The sequence below is a fragment of the Lissotriton helveticus genome, chromosome 3_1, assembly GCF_964261635.1.
Source record: "Lissotriton helveticus chromosome 3_1, aLisHel1.1, whole genome shotgun sequence".
NCBI lineage: Eukaryota > Metazoa > Chordata > Amphibia > Caudata > Salamandridae > Lissotriton > Lissotriton helveticus.
The window spans coordinates 1,103,616,400-1,103,633,901 of NC_136061.1; the positions used below are offsets into that span (position 1 = coordinate 1,103,616,400).

The following is a 17,502-nucleotide window of genomic DNA, read 5'->3' on the forward strand; positions in this document are numbered from 1 at the left end:
GAGCTTGTGTCTTTGGCTGGCAATGACCTGGCAATTAATATGGTTGTGGCGTCCTTGGGGGGACATTTAGTCATATGGTTCAGGATTCACTCGCAGTGGTAGGTCCTCGTAGAGGGCTTCTTTATCCACGTCAATATCACGTAGTGTGGCATGGTACTCATTTTCCCCTTGTACTCTTAGAAGGGGTTGCCCGGACACTTCTAAAGCAATGACTTCTATTGATGGTTGTATTTGTTCCTCTATGAACGTCTGAGTGCTATGAGACCTCTTCGTATGTTCTTTCAATGTTTGATTTAGCAAGCTGATATATTTTCTGACCAGTCAAGGATTGTCAAAGTGAAGTAAACATATGATGGCTCAATATGCAGCCCCACTGGTTCCATCTTACAATTTTCAATAAAACCTGAAAGGTTGACATTAATGCACCTCTAAGCTACATTCAATGATTTTTGGTTACTACATTCAGTACAACCTTTTCAAGGCCTGCTATGCGAACACAAACATGGTGGATGCTACATTAGGTAATGAGGGAATATAATTTATGAATTTTAGTTAGCCACATGGCCTGAGATCCAACTCAGAGAAATGGTTGCTGATTTTAGACTTGACGGGATGCCACTAAAGAGGCGTTCCTCAGCCTTAATTTCTTCATCAAAGGGTAGGCCAAAGAGGAGAACTGTCTTAGCTCACCTTGCTTTCTCTAACAGAACAAGAATTTAGTTTTTGTTGCAAAACTTAGCTTATGAACAGGATAATCTTGACACTGCTTTACTTTAAAATGTAATGAGAGCCAATGGACCCATTTATAGCACTGGCTATAATGTAGGCGCTTCATTTAGCATAATCAGGAGAAACGAGCACTCCGAAGGCATCATTGGAACATTCAAAGTATCCTTAGCAATTGCTATTTTCATGCTACAAAGAATGCAGTAGTGCAAATGCATTTAATTAATAGCCAAAAGTCCTACTACATGCATCTAAAAGATCAGAGCTTAAAAACGTAACTAAGTAAAACACCAGTTTAAAGAGCAAAGACTACTATAAGAATACACAACATGCGGATAGAAAACACACCAGAAAGAATTACCCACGTCTTGAAAAGCTATTTGGTGTAGGTTTGGTGCTACAAATGAGTAATCTTCGTCGTGGAGTCTTAAAAAAGAAATATTCATGTTTAAAGCATTCATAGCATTATTAACTTACCTGACTATGCCCCATGCTGGCAGCTGCAGTCAAGGCTTGCTGGAGAGCATAGGTTTTCCGAACAGAATTTTGCTGGCGGCAAGGCACTGGCCATTCGTTGTTGAGCAAATACTCAAGGATGGAACAATGCCCTTTTAAAGCACAATGAACCAGAGCACACTGTCCTTTCTTGTCCAAATGATCAACCTGCATCACAAAAAATTTCATTTAGAGTTCGTGCATCATCTATATACACCCTTTTCGATGAAATTATTAAGTATTACCCGACAAATAAAACATTTTTATTATGCAACAGGTTTCGCCATAATTTCAATGGCTTGAGCCTATTCAGCCATTTTAACTTGCTTACATTACAGCCTGTATCACGATTATGTATTAAAGATACATATTTGTTTTTAAAACGTCAAAATAAAAAAAATGACAATTTACTTCATTTATTGCAAAGTATAGCCTTAATCACAATAGATTATGTATTTTACCCGGGAAATTTTGACTTCTATTTTCCACTGATGATAACCAAATTTAAACTCGGTGGAACTCCACATTTCAAATTGCTTATCTGTAGCTGATAAATCACAACATGACAACAACATTCCTTATCAGAAACATACCCACCCAGAGCTATTTGTTGATATTCTACGTAATCTGCAAGGTTTTCTGACTTCTCGTTAATGAAGATAATGCATTTGTGGACATTTCACCGCAGGGCAACCACAGACACAATCTTTACTCACCACCCCGCAACTCTCTACCATTGCGGGGGGCGAAGCTTACCACGCGGGAAGTTGGCTGCTTCTTGAGCGAGCTTCTCCAGCTGCTGAATTATCCTGAAATAATCCTGTACCCACGCAGCCTGCATAAACTTAAATTGACGAAATAAGCAAACCGGAGGATCGTGGCTTTCAATGGAACCCCTTCTAGTGGACTGAATTGACCCAGGCCGGCGGCTGACGTGAGTCTGCTGCATTACAGAGGTACGGCCTGAGGGGCTCGTGCACGAGCTGGAGCAGCGGCCTGGCGTAGAGAGGGAGCCGAGACGCTGCGCATGCAGGCCCGCATTTCGCATCCTGCTGGGCGCAAGCCTGGATCCGGCGTAAGAGTGCAATGCTGCCGATAGGAGGGAGGCTACCCGCGGTGTGAAGTGGAACAGCTGCGGAATCACTGAGAATACCTCCAATGCTGGATAACGGGATCTGGTACATCAACTGTTGGCCGGTGCGACGTTGCAAGGTCCCAAGGGGGTGTCCAATAGAGTGCATGGAGGGACCCACGCTCGATGAAAACAACTGCGGTGTATGAACAGCCAAGCTGAACCTGGGCTGGGACTGCACTACTACCGTGCAGCAGGAACACTGCATACAGAACTGAGGTGCGCAAACACAACGTTGGGATACTGGTGGCAAAAAGCGCGCACACTTGTGGGAGCCCGAAAGATTGAGGAACTTTACTGCTGCCGGGTGACAGAAGTACTGAGGTAGCTGGTACAGATAAGGCCTAGAATGTTAAAGCCCTAAATGCGGCAAGGCTAATAAATTGAGAACTGCCCCACAGCAGGAGTGCGGCCTGGATACTAAAAGGGAGACTGCAGACAAGGCGAAATAGTTTGGGCACCATAACACATTTCTCAGCTAATTACTACACAGTGGGGAGAGTGAATTCCAGTGCCAAGGGTCGGCAACATCAGCCACGCACGCACAGGGTATTTTCTCCTTTGCCAAAAGGCTGCACAGCGCCATCACCACGAAGTCAGTGGCATCTACCTGCGGTAAACGGAGTGACCATTGGCACTGCTGCTGGGACAGGATACAGATTGGGACATGTACACTACCATAAGCAGCCCAACCAGACAAAGAGCATTGGCGCCTCCCCACAAAGTCCTCGTAAGGCACATATTTGCATCCACAGCCTATACCGCAACACCTAGCGCATAAGGACACAAGAATAAAGCTGACCCAGCACCCCTTCAAACCAGAGTAGAACACCTCTATTACGGCAAAAACCAGAAGGCAGGAACTGAGCGCACTCCAGGCCAAGCTAAGGGCAAACCGAAAGGAACCAACCCAAGCTCACCTTTGAATAGTCCAAAAAAGAGGCGCAGAATAGCGCGGACGAACACCAGAATACGCAGCAGGCTGCAGTGACTCGGAGCGGAGTTACTAAAAGCGAAGTGCAGGCCATGTTCATGATGATACAAACAGCCCTATACAATATCGATGATAAGATAGGCACTCTAACCTACAGAGTGGACCGCATGCCTGAATGCCTAGACAAGCATACAGGAAGGATTGATATGGCGGAGCGCCGCATCGCCGATGCTGAAGATGCCCATCAACAAATGGAAACCAGACAGGTGGAAAATGGACAAGAGCCTGACATCATTGGTGGCAAGGGCTTAGGATACGGAGGTGCTTTCCTGCCGTAACAACCTACACCTCATGGGAATAGGGGAGACAACAAACACGGGGGCCATGGAACGCTACATAGAACAACTGCTTATAATTCTTCCCTGGAAGGACACCTTTTCAGACGTTTTCATTGTTGAAAGGGCACACAGGTCTCTAGCTCCGCCACCGCTGCTTAGAGCAAGAACGCAGCCGATAATAGCCAAAATACTAAACTACAGGGACCGGGACACATCACTTCGTAAGGCCCGGGAAATGGGGAGCCTGAAGCGTGACGGAAAGGACATATCTCTCTATCCTGACTTTACCCCGCTTATCCAAGAGGCAAGAAAGAAGTCTGTACCTGTGAAAAGAAGCTCCAGAACACAATATCTCATATGCAATGCTATATTCCGCTAGATTGAGAGTCACAGGCGACAGAAAGATCAAGATATATAGTGAACCAAAAGATGTGCTAAAGTATCTGCAGCAGAGAGAATCTCAGAGCGCATGCAGGAGATCACCAAGAGGATGGCCGGAAGAACAGGCTACTACGTCGGACGTTGAATGATGGAGCACAAATTGCATAACGATCCATACCCACTGTTATGGAACCAAACGGGACAAAATGAGTGACCCACAAGGAGATATACGCCAGTACTGGAAGTAAGACTTTGATTACACAGCATGGTAGTGAAAAAAGCAGGTGCTCATCTGGGACTACTCTGGATATCGCACAAACATTATCCAAGTGGGGGTACCAGCGCCTATGGACTCAGGAGGGTCGAAAATGTACATGTATCCGATCAATCAATCATTCCGATGGACACAGATAAGTGATGACAAGGGGACTGAGAGATAGCTAATGTAGCATTATTAGAAAGTTATGTACACAGAGTGACTAAGAGACAATTCAACCATTGTTGTGTATGGATAATCCTGCCCATAAGCTGTGGGTGTGCAGGCTTAGGGGTACGTCATATTCATAATCACATAGCGACCACCCACATGAAGTACTTCACAGGGCAACTGGGATGGCAGTTCCCCCCACCTGTGCACACCACACTTTGTTCTTATTTTGTTTGAGGGGTGGGCAGTGGGGTACGTTACGTGTTTCTGGAGATTGTCTCTGTAAATATAGGATGAACGGAGTGGGTGGGGAAGGGCCAGGGTGTTCATTTGAAAAACCTGGTTGGCAGGAACATGGCAGATATATTTCCTCATAGCAGAGACACACATACCTGATGCTGGCAAGTCCGTCCCAAGTATGACACTGGATATGGCTAATAGACTACGACAAACTAGACAATTGATATTCATGACATGGAACATACGTGGCCTCCACAACCCACAGAAAATTTGCAAGGTCCTCCCGTACCTAGATCGCCACAGGGTAGATTTTGCCTGTCTTCAAGAAACACATCTAACTGATCTCACAGAGGGGGGAATAGGACAAAGATGGGCATCTTATCGTTTGGCATCTTCCTATTCTACTTATGCCAGAGGAATATTGCTCCTAGTGAGACGAGGCATCCCCTTCACACTTATTAATACCATTAAGGATAATCAAGTGCGATATGTAATTGTTCAGGGCAACTTCGGTAGCACAGCCTTAACAATAGTTACAACATATGGCCCGAACACCGATGACCTCCAGTTTTATGCATAAATATAGGCAAAACTGCGTGCCCTACCCCCCATAGCTGGTATATGGGGTGGGGATTTTAACACGTGCATCGATCCAGCACTGGACAGGTCGACAGGCAACGAAAGGTATGGGAAGCAAGCGGCAAAGGTGCTTAGAGATGGAATGGTTGAATACGCCATGATAGACATATGGCACCTGAGGCACCCAAAAAATAGGAACGGGGATATGGTACAGATGCAGTTAAGGTGCAACATAGACATAAATCTAGTGAGCAATAAAGTAATTACTGGCTGAATTAAAAAAAACAAAAAAAAAACCAGAATGTATTATATAGGTTATACGTGTTAATGAATGTAAGGTTCTTGTAATATGCAGATGTATGTACACAAAATCAACAATGTTTATGATGTGTAACTCTGTATTCTCTGTTTGCTAACCGGAAAATAACGTTTTAAAAAAACTAACTCTCTACCATTGCCTCCATCAGTATTTGCCCTTGATTACAGGGGCAGCCGGGACTCAACAGGAGAATGGCAGGGCTGTGGCATTTATCAGCATAGCAGTGCACACATTGCATGCTCATGGCCCTGTATCCTTGGGAGTCTGTATGGAACGAATGTCTCCTCACTGTGGAACCAAATGTCAGAATCACATGCACGCACGGTACTGGCAAGGGTCTTACCAGGTCCTAAACACACTGGTAATCCCAAGCATTACTCACCATGAGCAAGCATGCGTCCACTGACAAAAGAGAAATCCTGGATATTCCCTTTCCGACACCATGAGCAAATGCCACACAAAAGGGAAATCCTCTTTTGTTCAGTACACTTGGGCATGGACATGGTTATCAGACCAGTCTTCCAATCACTGGGACCCAGGGAACCATAGTATTCCTTGAGCCTCGAGAGAGGAAAATAGAGGCTACCCCCTGCTCTGAGCTGAAACATCGACACAGCAACACCCTTCGGCTTTCCCCAGGCCAGAAACTGCATTAATTGCTGGAACTTGATCCTGACATGGCAGGAATGTGGCAGGCAGCTGGAGGGGTAACCCCAAAATAGTTGGTGAGGACCTCAATGTTTTCACTGCCTTTTAACTGGTGGCCAGGCTGCAAGTGACAGTACCAAGCTTTAAATCACAATAATTCACTGAAAACACCTGCAGCATTTACCCTTGCCACTGGGGTACTGACCGGGAAGGCGAGCACAGCCACAGGCCTGCAACCAAGGGCTTCAGTGATATAATATTCCAAAGTGTTGTCAATATTCAGGACTGCCTTGCAAAGTACACACTTGGAGACTGTCTAGGGGATCTTTTTTTGCATCTGAAATCTCATTTCCCCAAGGTAACCTGATAGTATGAGCACAGATCTCCCATTTTCAATCATTATTGCCACCATGTGTGCTCTTTTAAACATACCTGGAAAAACGCTTTCATGGGACAGTCTGCCAGCATTTACAGATGCTTCAATGGCCTTTAGTAACTCAAACTCATAAAAAGGGGGTGGTAAGGAAATGGAAAACACTCAAACATATCTATGTAACTTAAGATCCATCAAGAAAATGTGCCATATATTCGGGGAAAACATTTGGATCCAGTTTATCTAAGCAATGAACTACTTAGAACACATGTGTTTTTGCTGTAAATCAATACTTTGAAATGGCATCATTTTGACGAAAATAATTACATTTTCAATATTAGGAACAAATAGTTGAAATATTTCAATGCTATTTCTAGCAACGACACAACTAAAAATTAGTTTGATTAAAGGTCCACCTAGTTTAATAAATGGTATTTTAATAATGCCAGTATCTAACCCAATGACCTACCTCTTTTCCTCTCTTTTTAACTACATATAAAAAATATTCCTCTTATAATGAGTTATATAAGGTATTTATCCTAAGTCAATATTAGCAAAATATTTCTTAAAATATTGCGTTGTTCCATATCTACACATCTTTTAAACGAAGAGGTTCTGTTTTTTTGTTTTTCCTCCTCATTTCAGTAATTAACAAACACAAATGTTATTAATAAACTTACTTTATCTTGCATGGTATTTTCAGCCCAACATGCAATAACTGACATAGCCATATAGGTCAGAGGAATATTTAAAGAGCATCTTACTTCCATTGATATGTGTATATTATTACCTCAATATTTAAACTAAGTGTAAATATCATTATTATCATGTGCCACGAGCTAACCTGGCCCTGCACGCAGGCGCGGAAGGCAGAATCCTGCTCCACCAACTTCCACTAAAACAATAATCTACAAGTAACATGCTTTAAAGTATTTTCTCGAAGAGGTTTTTCAGGCTGCCATCTTTAAAGGGGTTGAAAGTACCATAATATAAGCAGTCAAGACTTTGATGAGCACAAGAAACGAGAAAGGGAGTTGGGCATTGAGGTAAGAAAGGAGAAGGGTCACTCACGTAAGAGTGTACAACAGTGGAATCACAGGTTTGCCTTCACTTACTCTTGCTCCCTTCTTGCACAGCAGAGATACAATGTCGAAGTGCCCAGCTGCAGCAGCGAAGCACAGTGGCGTCATACCATTTTCAGATAGACCCTCCAAGGACGCTCCGAATTCCAGCAAAAGGTTGACAACTTCTTCATGACCAAGGTGAGACTGAACACACTGTATTGGAGCGTTATTTAAAACTTCAGTCCTGTAATTCACGTTTGCTCCTCCTAAGATTAGAAGGCGGCTCACCTGCAAACAGAAATTTAAAGTGAGGCAGTATTCTAAACCTGGTGCTCTGCATTTTGTAGCCCTTTTGATTAGCATGTCTGGGACAGCCCAAATTCCTGAGTGAGACTGTGATAGTGTCAGATTTAAAATTACTAATACTTCAATTTACGGTTGTCTTCTTAGTCCTTACATCTGGTAACTGACAGCCTAAATTTGAAGTACATATTAGTAACCATTTTACATACAGTAAAAGGCACATCTACTTGTGCTTAAAAGCATTCTGCACAAAACTTTTTATATTTTAATTCTATATCTGCACTCTAATTGCATCTCCTAGTATTTATTTATTTAAGGATCTTCATACAGCTTCGAATGACTGCATGGCTGCTTCAAAATCATGTCTTTAAGAATCTTGCCATATTAGTGGTTTACTTTCCTTTACTGCGGTCTTCTTTCTGGCATCTCATTTGTTACCAACTGCTTTTAGAACATTTCATGCAATCACACCTCCTAGATATTCTGTGACATGTGCTCTTAGAGCTTCTCTTATTAAGTCCAAGGAGCTTCTGTTCTACTAATCAGGTACTATCAAGTACAAGAGGTTGCAACGCAAGTACCCACTAACTTGGAGTGTAGAAAACAAAAAACAGGCAGCATGAAGGAAATGTGGTTTGTTGCATTCGACACAGATGGGCTACATCAAGGTGTGGGAGCATGCACAACTTCAGCATATATTTTTTCAGACTTTTTTTCCTCAAATAATTTTTATTGAAATTTTCAGAATCGGAACAAAAGTACTAATAATATAAAGAAATCTACAAAGGAATAAAGAAGGTCCATTAATCACACATGCTTATGAGGGAGAGATACAGAAAGTAAAGTGGAAGGCAATTGTGATTTGGTGTACATACTACTCAGAAATGCAGTGATAAGGGAAATACAACATAACATTGTAGCATGCATTACATCATACACTTATTACGAAAGCATGGAATATGGATATCATTTCTCACAACATATTAAGGCAAGTATAACAAACAACTTATGTCGTCTAGTGTCACATATTAAGACACTAACCCAGTGGGTATATCTGGTAAGGAGTATGTAGCATGTCGAGCTAAATATAAACCACAAATGGTGGAACAAAAAGGTAGAGACGGACGATGAGAACATATATATTAGTTAAGGGATTAATTTGTCAGCATTAGTTAAGTAGTCTGAGCTTGACATGACCTGGTGATACCGTACAGTTATGTCCCAAGGTGGACTTTTTATCCTGTAATCTTGTAACTTGCCAAATCCCAAGAAGCCTAGTGTTGGTATCAAATATTTTCAGGGTGGTTCATAGTTAAAGGACGAGGCATCAAGTGAGTCCCACATTTTCCTAAGTGGAGCTCGCCATGGCGTTAGTTGTAGGGAGATATTACCAGCGCCTCTAAGAAAGGAGAGCTATTCTTGCTGCATCTTGAAGGAGAGTGATTTAGAGTTTTTCCAGTTATTAAGAATTAGTTTACATGCAAGTATAAGCATCAAGTCTAAAAGAAGGTGATCATTTTCTTTTTGTAATTGAGGGTCTAGAAAGATCAAGAGGATATAGGAGAATTATTTGGAGGGCTGAATGTTAAATGCGATTTTTATACAGCTAAATATTTTGTCCCAGTAGTTTTGTATAATAGGGAAATGGAATAGCATGTGGGCTTTTTTTTTTTTTGTAGAGTTTTATATAGCGCGAACTAGACCCGAACTGAATCAGGTATCAGAGCGCTTTACATAGCACCAGTTACGTTACATGAGGACACACTTTCATTTTAGGCATTTAAGATTAAGTTTAAGTGATTTGCACAGAATCACAGGAGATTTTTGGCGTTGTTACCGAGACTCGAACCCAGATCCCCAGGTCCGAGGACGAGCGCCTTAGCCGTAAGGCCAACCCCTCCCCCTAGGGCTAAATCCTCTTCATATAGATTGCACATAGATTTTTTTAAGCCCGTTCTCTGGAGAGTGAGGGAGAGGGTAAACATTATCTGAGAAGAATTCACAATTGAGAAATCTATGAGTGCCACAGGTAACTATAGCTAGGGGATTCATTGTGTTTGAGAAACAGTTGTTCTCAATTCATACTTTAGCGGGTGTTTTGAAATGTTTGCAGAAAAAAACAAACGGCAAGAATAACACTCAAGATAACGTGCTTCAAATGATCAGCTAACAAGCAAAGGAAATCTAAAAATGGATTAAATTCACCTCCAACTTGGGATGCTAAGTACCATTTGCACACCTCGATATTATTCTGACGGAGTTGATGGTGCCCCATGCCATGTCCTAGAGATGCCAAAATGCTGGAAAATATATATTTTTTTCAACGCATTTCTTTTTCAAATAAGATTAATGTTGTTATCTTTCTTCAGTTGCTATAATGTGCACACATGTGAGTGAGGTGTCATACCACGTTTGATGCATATTTAAGGTGTATATTTTTTTAACGTATTTGTTTAATTCTAAATACCTTGCTTAAGACATCATGTATTAAAAGGATTTATATACACCAAGCCCCTCATTCACTGGGGAGGTGGAAGTGTCAAATGTGAATCTAGGAAAGCTTCCAACCCCACAACTGTTGTTACATGTAAATTACTAGTTTCTTCTGAGCGTAAATATACTCTAGATTCACATGCTGTGTTATGCTACTACAGTCTTACCACCATGGAGAACTGCTTGAAGTCAGAGGAGTGACAACCACTTTTTAAATCAGAAATACTTACTTGTGCCTCTCTTTGAGACTGCATACCTGCACAGCAGAGTTTAGTAAATGTGTGCACTGATCACTATGTTGCTCCTTCACAAATAACATTAATGGAGACATTGGCAAAATATGCTAATAGGCCATGGGTTTTCCTGGCAGAATGCACCTTTGGCTTTATTTCTAGGTTCTACCAGTTGAAGAGTAGCATTCCTGTGTCCTTTGTACAATGCACTTTATTATGCTTCTCTTTGCAACAATAGTTCCTCTGACATACGGTGCATGAGAACTATTAAGTTCTCTATTACGGTCTTTGTACTATACGTGATACAGGATCACACTTCTCACATCTTAAGTATGCATTGTTTGATTCACATGGCAATTCGATATGATCATATGAATATAATTTGAATTTATTCTCATACATACTTTATTCTTATGATTTTTAAAGTAATGTTCTTGAGCTGTTAACGATTGATTACCACTATCCCTGGTCAGTGAAGTAGTCACATTTAAAACATTTGAAGTGAAATATTTCAAGTTGCTTTAAGCATTGGTTCAAAAGGAGAGCTCCTTAGACTGCTGCAGAATGTCTACATTCCAAGTCGATGCAGGCACCTTATGTGGGGTATACATTTTGCTCCATTAAGTCATCTTTTAATCACTGGCATTGAAAATGCCCATGCAGCTCTTGTATGAAGTGAAATAGCTGGTGAATACCATGCACAGCATAGTTTACTAACTAAGAAATGAACAAGTTTCTTATCTTTGGGAACACACTTGCATGTCGATGCTCTATTTGACTGCAGAATCCTCACCTTAGCATATCCCCCATGTGGCAGACTAGATCTGATAAAAAGTTCATAGCAGTGGTAATATATGCCGCTAGGAAACATTATTTTGTGCTCCTGCGCATGCTGTTTTTTCCCCCACAAATCTTCCAGTACTACAGAGACACCCTCTTATCGGACCTGATCTGGGGGAAGGGTTGTAGAAGGGTGGGATTGGACAAACTGCAGCTGGGACGGACAGAGAGGGCATGGGGGCACCGGACTTTCGTACATATTGATTTGCAAGCCAGTTGCAATGGCTTTCGTACTGGCTGGTGGGGCGTAACCTCCATAAATTGGGATATACAACACAATCGCTGGCTCAAGGTGCTCTTCATGCCTTATTGCTACCCCAGAGCAGAATTCCGCATGATACCCCCCTACTGCTTCGAATGGTTCTAGCCTACTGGAGAAGAGCACTGCAATATACTAGCCTCCCTTATGCTCCTAACCACCGCTGCTTGGGATCCTCACGCCCACAGGGTTGGTCACTAGGTGGAGCATACATAACTGGACAAGCGAGGGGGTCTCCACAGTAGGGGCGTTATTCGTGGAGGGTGAGTTTGATGGACCACGAAAACTTTGCCTGGGAGCAGGGAGTCCCGCGATCCCTTTTTTTTCTACATGCAGTTATTGTCAAATATGTGAAGCACTGGGCGCCGGAAGGCGTAGAGCCTCCGACTCACGAGCTGGTTCATGCTGTGTACCAGATGGGTGACTGTCGCCACCTGATAAGGAGTCTATACAGATGCATTCGCACGCAGGCAGCGACCCCCCCTCACGACATGGAGAGAAAAGTGAGCTAGAGATTTGAGCAAGGACCTATCAGACAAGGATTGGATCTCTCTCCTGGAATACCCTAAGAGGGTGTCCCGAATCGCTAAATTTAAGTTTATAGAGTACATGACTATACACAGGGCCTACCTTACTCTGCATCATTTAAACCGCATGTATCCAAAGGCCCAGGAACACTGCCCAAGATGCCACGCAGATGAAACTGATCTACTACACATGACGTGGACGTGCCCGCGTCTGGCCGTCTTTTGGCCAAGGTCGCACATATATTAGGAATCATGACAGGGATCTCTAGCTGGGACACAGCAGAATGGTGCATACTGGGTCAATGCTCTAAGACACAAAAAGAGCAGCTCAAGTTAGCAGACCTAGCCTTAATTATTGCAAAATGTTCCATTACTATGAGGTGGAAATCGGCCTCCCCCCTACCCACCCCTAACAGTACATAACTGGCATGAAGAGGTGATTAGGTGGGGAAGAGCAGAGAGTGCAGTTATCCGTAGGGAGGAATAGAGGGGGCTGCGGAAAACACTGATCTCCATGGAATGGGACCTGATGTTGGAAAGTCTTAAAACCACCGACCCCTCAATACTATAACACACCAGGGCACAAGCCCACCCTCAGCTTGCAGGTGTCGATAGTGCCCCAGATCCCTCAAGGGGCATGGGTCGCCAGAGGGGATCGCACGCATTCCAGGTGACTTAGCAGGTAGATACCATGCAGTTAGAGCTGCGTTCTAGGTCCGTATGGGCCTATCCTGTGGTGAATGGTGGGAGTGTGTTTTGGGGTGTTCAATGTTTTCACTGTGTTTGTTGAATATCTGCCTGCAATAGATACATGGTACTAAGTTCAGACTGGAATATCAAGATATCATATTAGCTTACAGCTCCTATCCGGTTTGTAACCTGTGTGCACGGAGATGCTTCGTTACTCTGCTCATCGCGGGGTTAATTTTGTACCTTTTGTATCAAGAATTGTATGAGGCATTACGCATTGAGAAAATCAATAAAGTATGCTAAAAAAAAAAGCAGCATCACGCTGCTTGCTCCATACTGCCCCGGCAGTGACAAAGCAGAGCCGTATATAAGAGCCACCCCATTGCCTTCATGTCAGTTTCTAATATTTACCCTTTACGCGCCCTCAGATGTAGAGCGTGAACAATTGTTGGTAACAGTGTGTTGAGTACCAACTTAGGACCTTTTTAGATGTTAAAGAGACCACTCCAAAGAATTGGGAGGTGGAAGGGCAGAGGAATCTTCAGTTAGATAGAGTATCCACTGGAGAGCTTTACTGAAGGTAAGCAACTTGTTCTTCTGAAGGATAATTCTAACTTCAGATTCCCAACCTTAAAATAAATTTCAAAGCAAGATGGAGGATCTGTGGCGTGGGATTAGACCAAAAAGTCCTCCATGACCGAGCGGAACAAGTAACCGTCATACCGGAGCAGACTATGGAGACAGCAGTGCTTCATGAACGTATACACTGATGCCCATGTGTCAGCCTGAAAGATGGCAAGGATAGGCACCCTGCATGCCAATTCAGTGGTAGCAGCCTTAGCCCTGGTGGAATGGGTTCTAGAGCCTTTGGGAGGCAGTTTCTTTGACAGTGTGCCGCAGATCTTAATGCAGAGGACTATCTACCTTGACATCGCCTTCCCTTCCTCCACTTCAGAGAACCCGACAAAAAGCTAATCGTTCACTCGGTAGTCCCTGGTACGTGCAATGTAAAAGCTTGAAGCCCTCTTGTGGTCCAACCATGGGAGCTTCTCCTCTTCTTAATATTTCTGGGAAAAATGTGGTGTAGGGCGCTTGCACTTAAAGTTCTAAAAGTTCTCTCATGTAGCAAGTAGTCCTGGCCCCTTGATATACATCTGTAAAAAATTGCTGTCCAGAGATTTTCATTTTAGCTTTTGTGTTTTTGTATCATTAGAGACGCAATTTAGCTTGGGTAAAAATTGCTAAACCGGGCCGAATTTTTTTGGACGACATTTTTAAAAATAAGGGGTGTGTTGCAGTGATGATGTAATATTTCAGGAACTATGAGAACCGAATTACAAACTCTGCGGACTCGTTCAACAAAGAAAAATGTGCCATATGCCAAGCTAATATGAAGGAAAAACTAACATCAACTGCGGAAGGAAAGAAGAGTTCAACATGCTGCAGAAATTAGTAAAGACAAAGTTCACAAAAGATGGAAACTGATGGGTAAAGGGGATCAAATATTTTATCATTGTAATAACAAGTGCTACAAGTCGTATACAGTGGAAAAAAGCCTGGAAAACATTTGTTAAAAACAGCAGAAACCAGTGAATCACAAGAATCCAGGTCTTCTGAGAAAGAGACAACCACCAAACCCAAAACCCATCCATTTAGAAGATTGATGGCTACCCCTTGTCCACCTCCAACTGATCAGAAAGCAGAGGATTTCAAGGTGTGGTTTAGTGAGAACAAGGTCCAAAGGGATTGACGAAAGAACAAAGTACAGAGTACATGAGTCTCAAAGGGCAACCATGTTTTTATCTGTAGCTAGTTTCTTTAAAGATGAAGTTTCAGCCAAGTTGCTGATCTAAACAGTGAGGTGAATGTATTTGCAGCGGATTTGTATGTCCATCCGAACTGCATGCATACATTATTAAATATGATTGTGAAATGAGCTACCGGCATCAACGTAACAGCCAGCCGTCAGTTAAGATGGCACTCTTTGAAAAAGCAAATGAAGTTTTAAAGCCAATCTTGAGTGCTGGTTACGGGTTCAGAGTGAGATCAGAGAAATACTGGTCAACGCTGATACAACTGTATTGAGCCATAATAATGAAATTAAGATTTTTCTGGTAAGAATGTACAATGATAGAACACCTTTTTGTCACATTAACAAAGAATGATAGAACACCTTTTTGTCACATTAACAAAGAATGAGCCACTTAAAGTGATCTTGTCTGAATTGACTCCTGAAGTTCTTCCTGCCAAAATAAGATCACAGGATGCAGTAACATCAGCAGAAACAATTTTAAGAAACATCCAGAAAGATTTAGATTATGGAGTTAATTACAAATTTTGTGATGCCCAGAGCTCTGCAAATCTTGGAGTCAACAAGAATGCCTGATGTTGTCTTAACATTGTTTTATATCATTGTTTAATATCAGCAAAGCAAAACTGTTACAAACTAAAGTTCTTAAGTTCGGAACAGAAGCTCACAAACTGGATGATGGATATGAAGACATAAGCTAAGAAGTTGAAGACAATCCCATGAATCAACAGGCTTATGCTGTGCAAATGTACTGTCTTTTCCAAATCATGTGTTATGAATTACATAACCGCATAAAAGAAAACTCAGCTACACAAGATGACTGTCAATGTAGTCTATGACAAGTGCAAAAGTAGAGAGCTAATCACTGACATGAATCAGACTGGTGTAGCAAAAAGTTATAATGACATTTGGGAGAGGTGTGGCAGCAGCACCCAGAGTGGCTGATTCCGGAGCGCTAGGCTCACGGTTCAATCCCTTGCAACGGCAGCAGCTAAGCTCAGCATCATGTGACTCCGGGCAATAGCTCACTTAATCTCCCTGAGAACCCCCAGCGCCTTGATACCCAAAAGGGGTGATATGTTTGCGCTTTACAAATAGGAATTAGTATTATGATACAGTACAGAGCAGGAACGTGTTAGCAGCTCATCCTGTAACATCTTGTAAATCCGACTGCACACCACTTCCAAGTCACTTTACCAGGAAATGATTTACAATTGCTGCTCTTGATGATTTTGATGATATCTCTTGTCAGGAAAATTCAGCATGCATGATACTGCCATGGTGCTTTTTCAAGACTGTACCAATAAAGTAGCTGAGGACATGGATCTTCTTTTACCTGATGCTGCTGTCTGCAAAGCTGTTCTAACCAAATTTATCAGATCGCTTACTCAGTGAGGACTGAAGGATGAAGACCAGCCAGTTCCTCTGTGGGCAGAAATTATTGCTCTGATCTCCCAGAGGACCATCCCACCGAAGGAGGTTGGGTTTTTACCAGTAATACAATTGTCCAGTCACAAATTAAGCAGCAGTATACACAGCTCTAAAACATTTCCAAAATGAGCATGCTCAGCTTGAAGACCAGTCGCTCCTGCCAATTTTCTGCGATTAAGGTGTTTTCTGTATTTTAGCTGACAATTTTATGAGCAATCCAGTAGAAGTTGATGATCCAATGAAGGGCGTTTGCCACATGACAAAAGTTGTGTTGCTGTGTGCAGGAGGTTATCTCAATGGATGTGGCATAGACGAAGCGCTTATTGAGGCTGAAGCAAAACTGTCCACTCAGAATTGAGCGGAATTCATTATGTTTGTTCGTTGCAAAGTATGCTCATCGAATCTGAAGCTATAGAAACAGTGTGTTGGAATGCTTTCTGGAACAAGAATTAAAAATTAGGTTTTGCATAATGCAAAGCCAGGCAATGTTCAATACACTCACTTCAAAATCAGAAAACCAAGTTCGTAGAGTTTGTCAAAGAATGTATAGAAAAAATCTGAACTTTGCAAGTACTGGGGCAATGTTTTACGCATGATCGCTCTAGTGAAAAACTTGGCACATGCTGATCGGGAAGGTCATTGGGAGCTGCACATGAAGGCTGTGGAGTCCCCGATTATTGTGTTTCATGAATTTGATTGCATAAACTACCTGAGCTATGGATCCTAATATTTGGAAAGAGTTTAGAAGCTAGAGGTGGAAAAACCAAACCTCCACAGGAAATTCATTCACAGACATTTTATGGTGAAAGACAGAGAGGGAAGGTTTAATGCTGTATCGCCAGATACTAAACTGGAACAGACGATCCAGAGATCACCGAAAAGCTCCAAGGGAGTTGTTGGTCAGACACGTAAAAGTGAATATGTTGCTAAATGGCAGCGAGTTTACCATGAAGTCCTTTCTATTTGCAATGTTTTCAGCGAGATGACAAATTCAAAATTAATGAACCATTGTGAAACTGTTCCTCACCACGAACTTGTGGAAAAGAGAGGGGGACGTTTTAATAAACATGTTGACAGCCTTCTACATTTCATGGAACAGCAATGATACCCCTTTGAAATGACTGATCCAGTGTGATTACACAAATGTGAGACCAAACAATAGGTGGATGAAAATATAAAGACACATCTACTAGATGTCCTGGAATATGGAACGAAACTGAAGCAGAAGAGATTTGTATTGAAAGAGGAAAAGCTGTTTGA

General features: G+C 42.3%; 1 protein-coding gene across 2 annotated transcripts in view; it reads right to left on the reverse strand.

The window, feature by feature from the left end:
- The window catches only part of TANC1 (tetratricopeptide repeat, ankyrin repeat and coiled-coil containing 1), a 770,747-nt gene that overhangs the window by 120,907 nt on the left and 632,338 nt on the right, over nucleotides 1–17,502 (reverse strand). For both annotated transcript variants that reach the window (XM_078681701.1, XM_078681700.1), the window contains exons 16-17: nucleotides 7,708–7,944; nucleotides 1,204–1,389 (exon numbers count right to left, since the gene is read on the reverse strand). In XM_078681701.1, coding sequence (XP_078537827.1) covers nucleotides 1,204–1,389; nucleotides 7,708–7,944 — 423 coding nt within the window. The remainder of the gene's footprint in view (nucleotides 1–1,203; nucleotides 1,390–7,707; nucleotides 7,945–17,502) is intronic.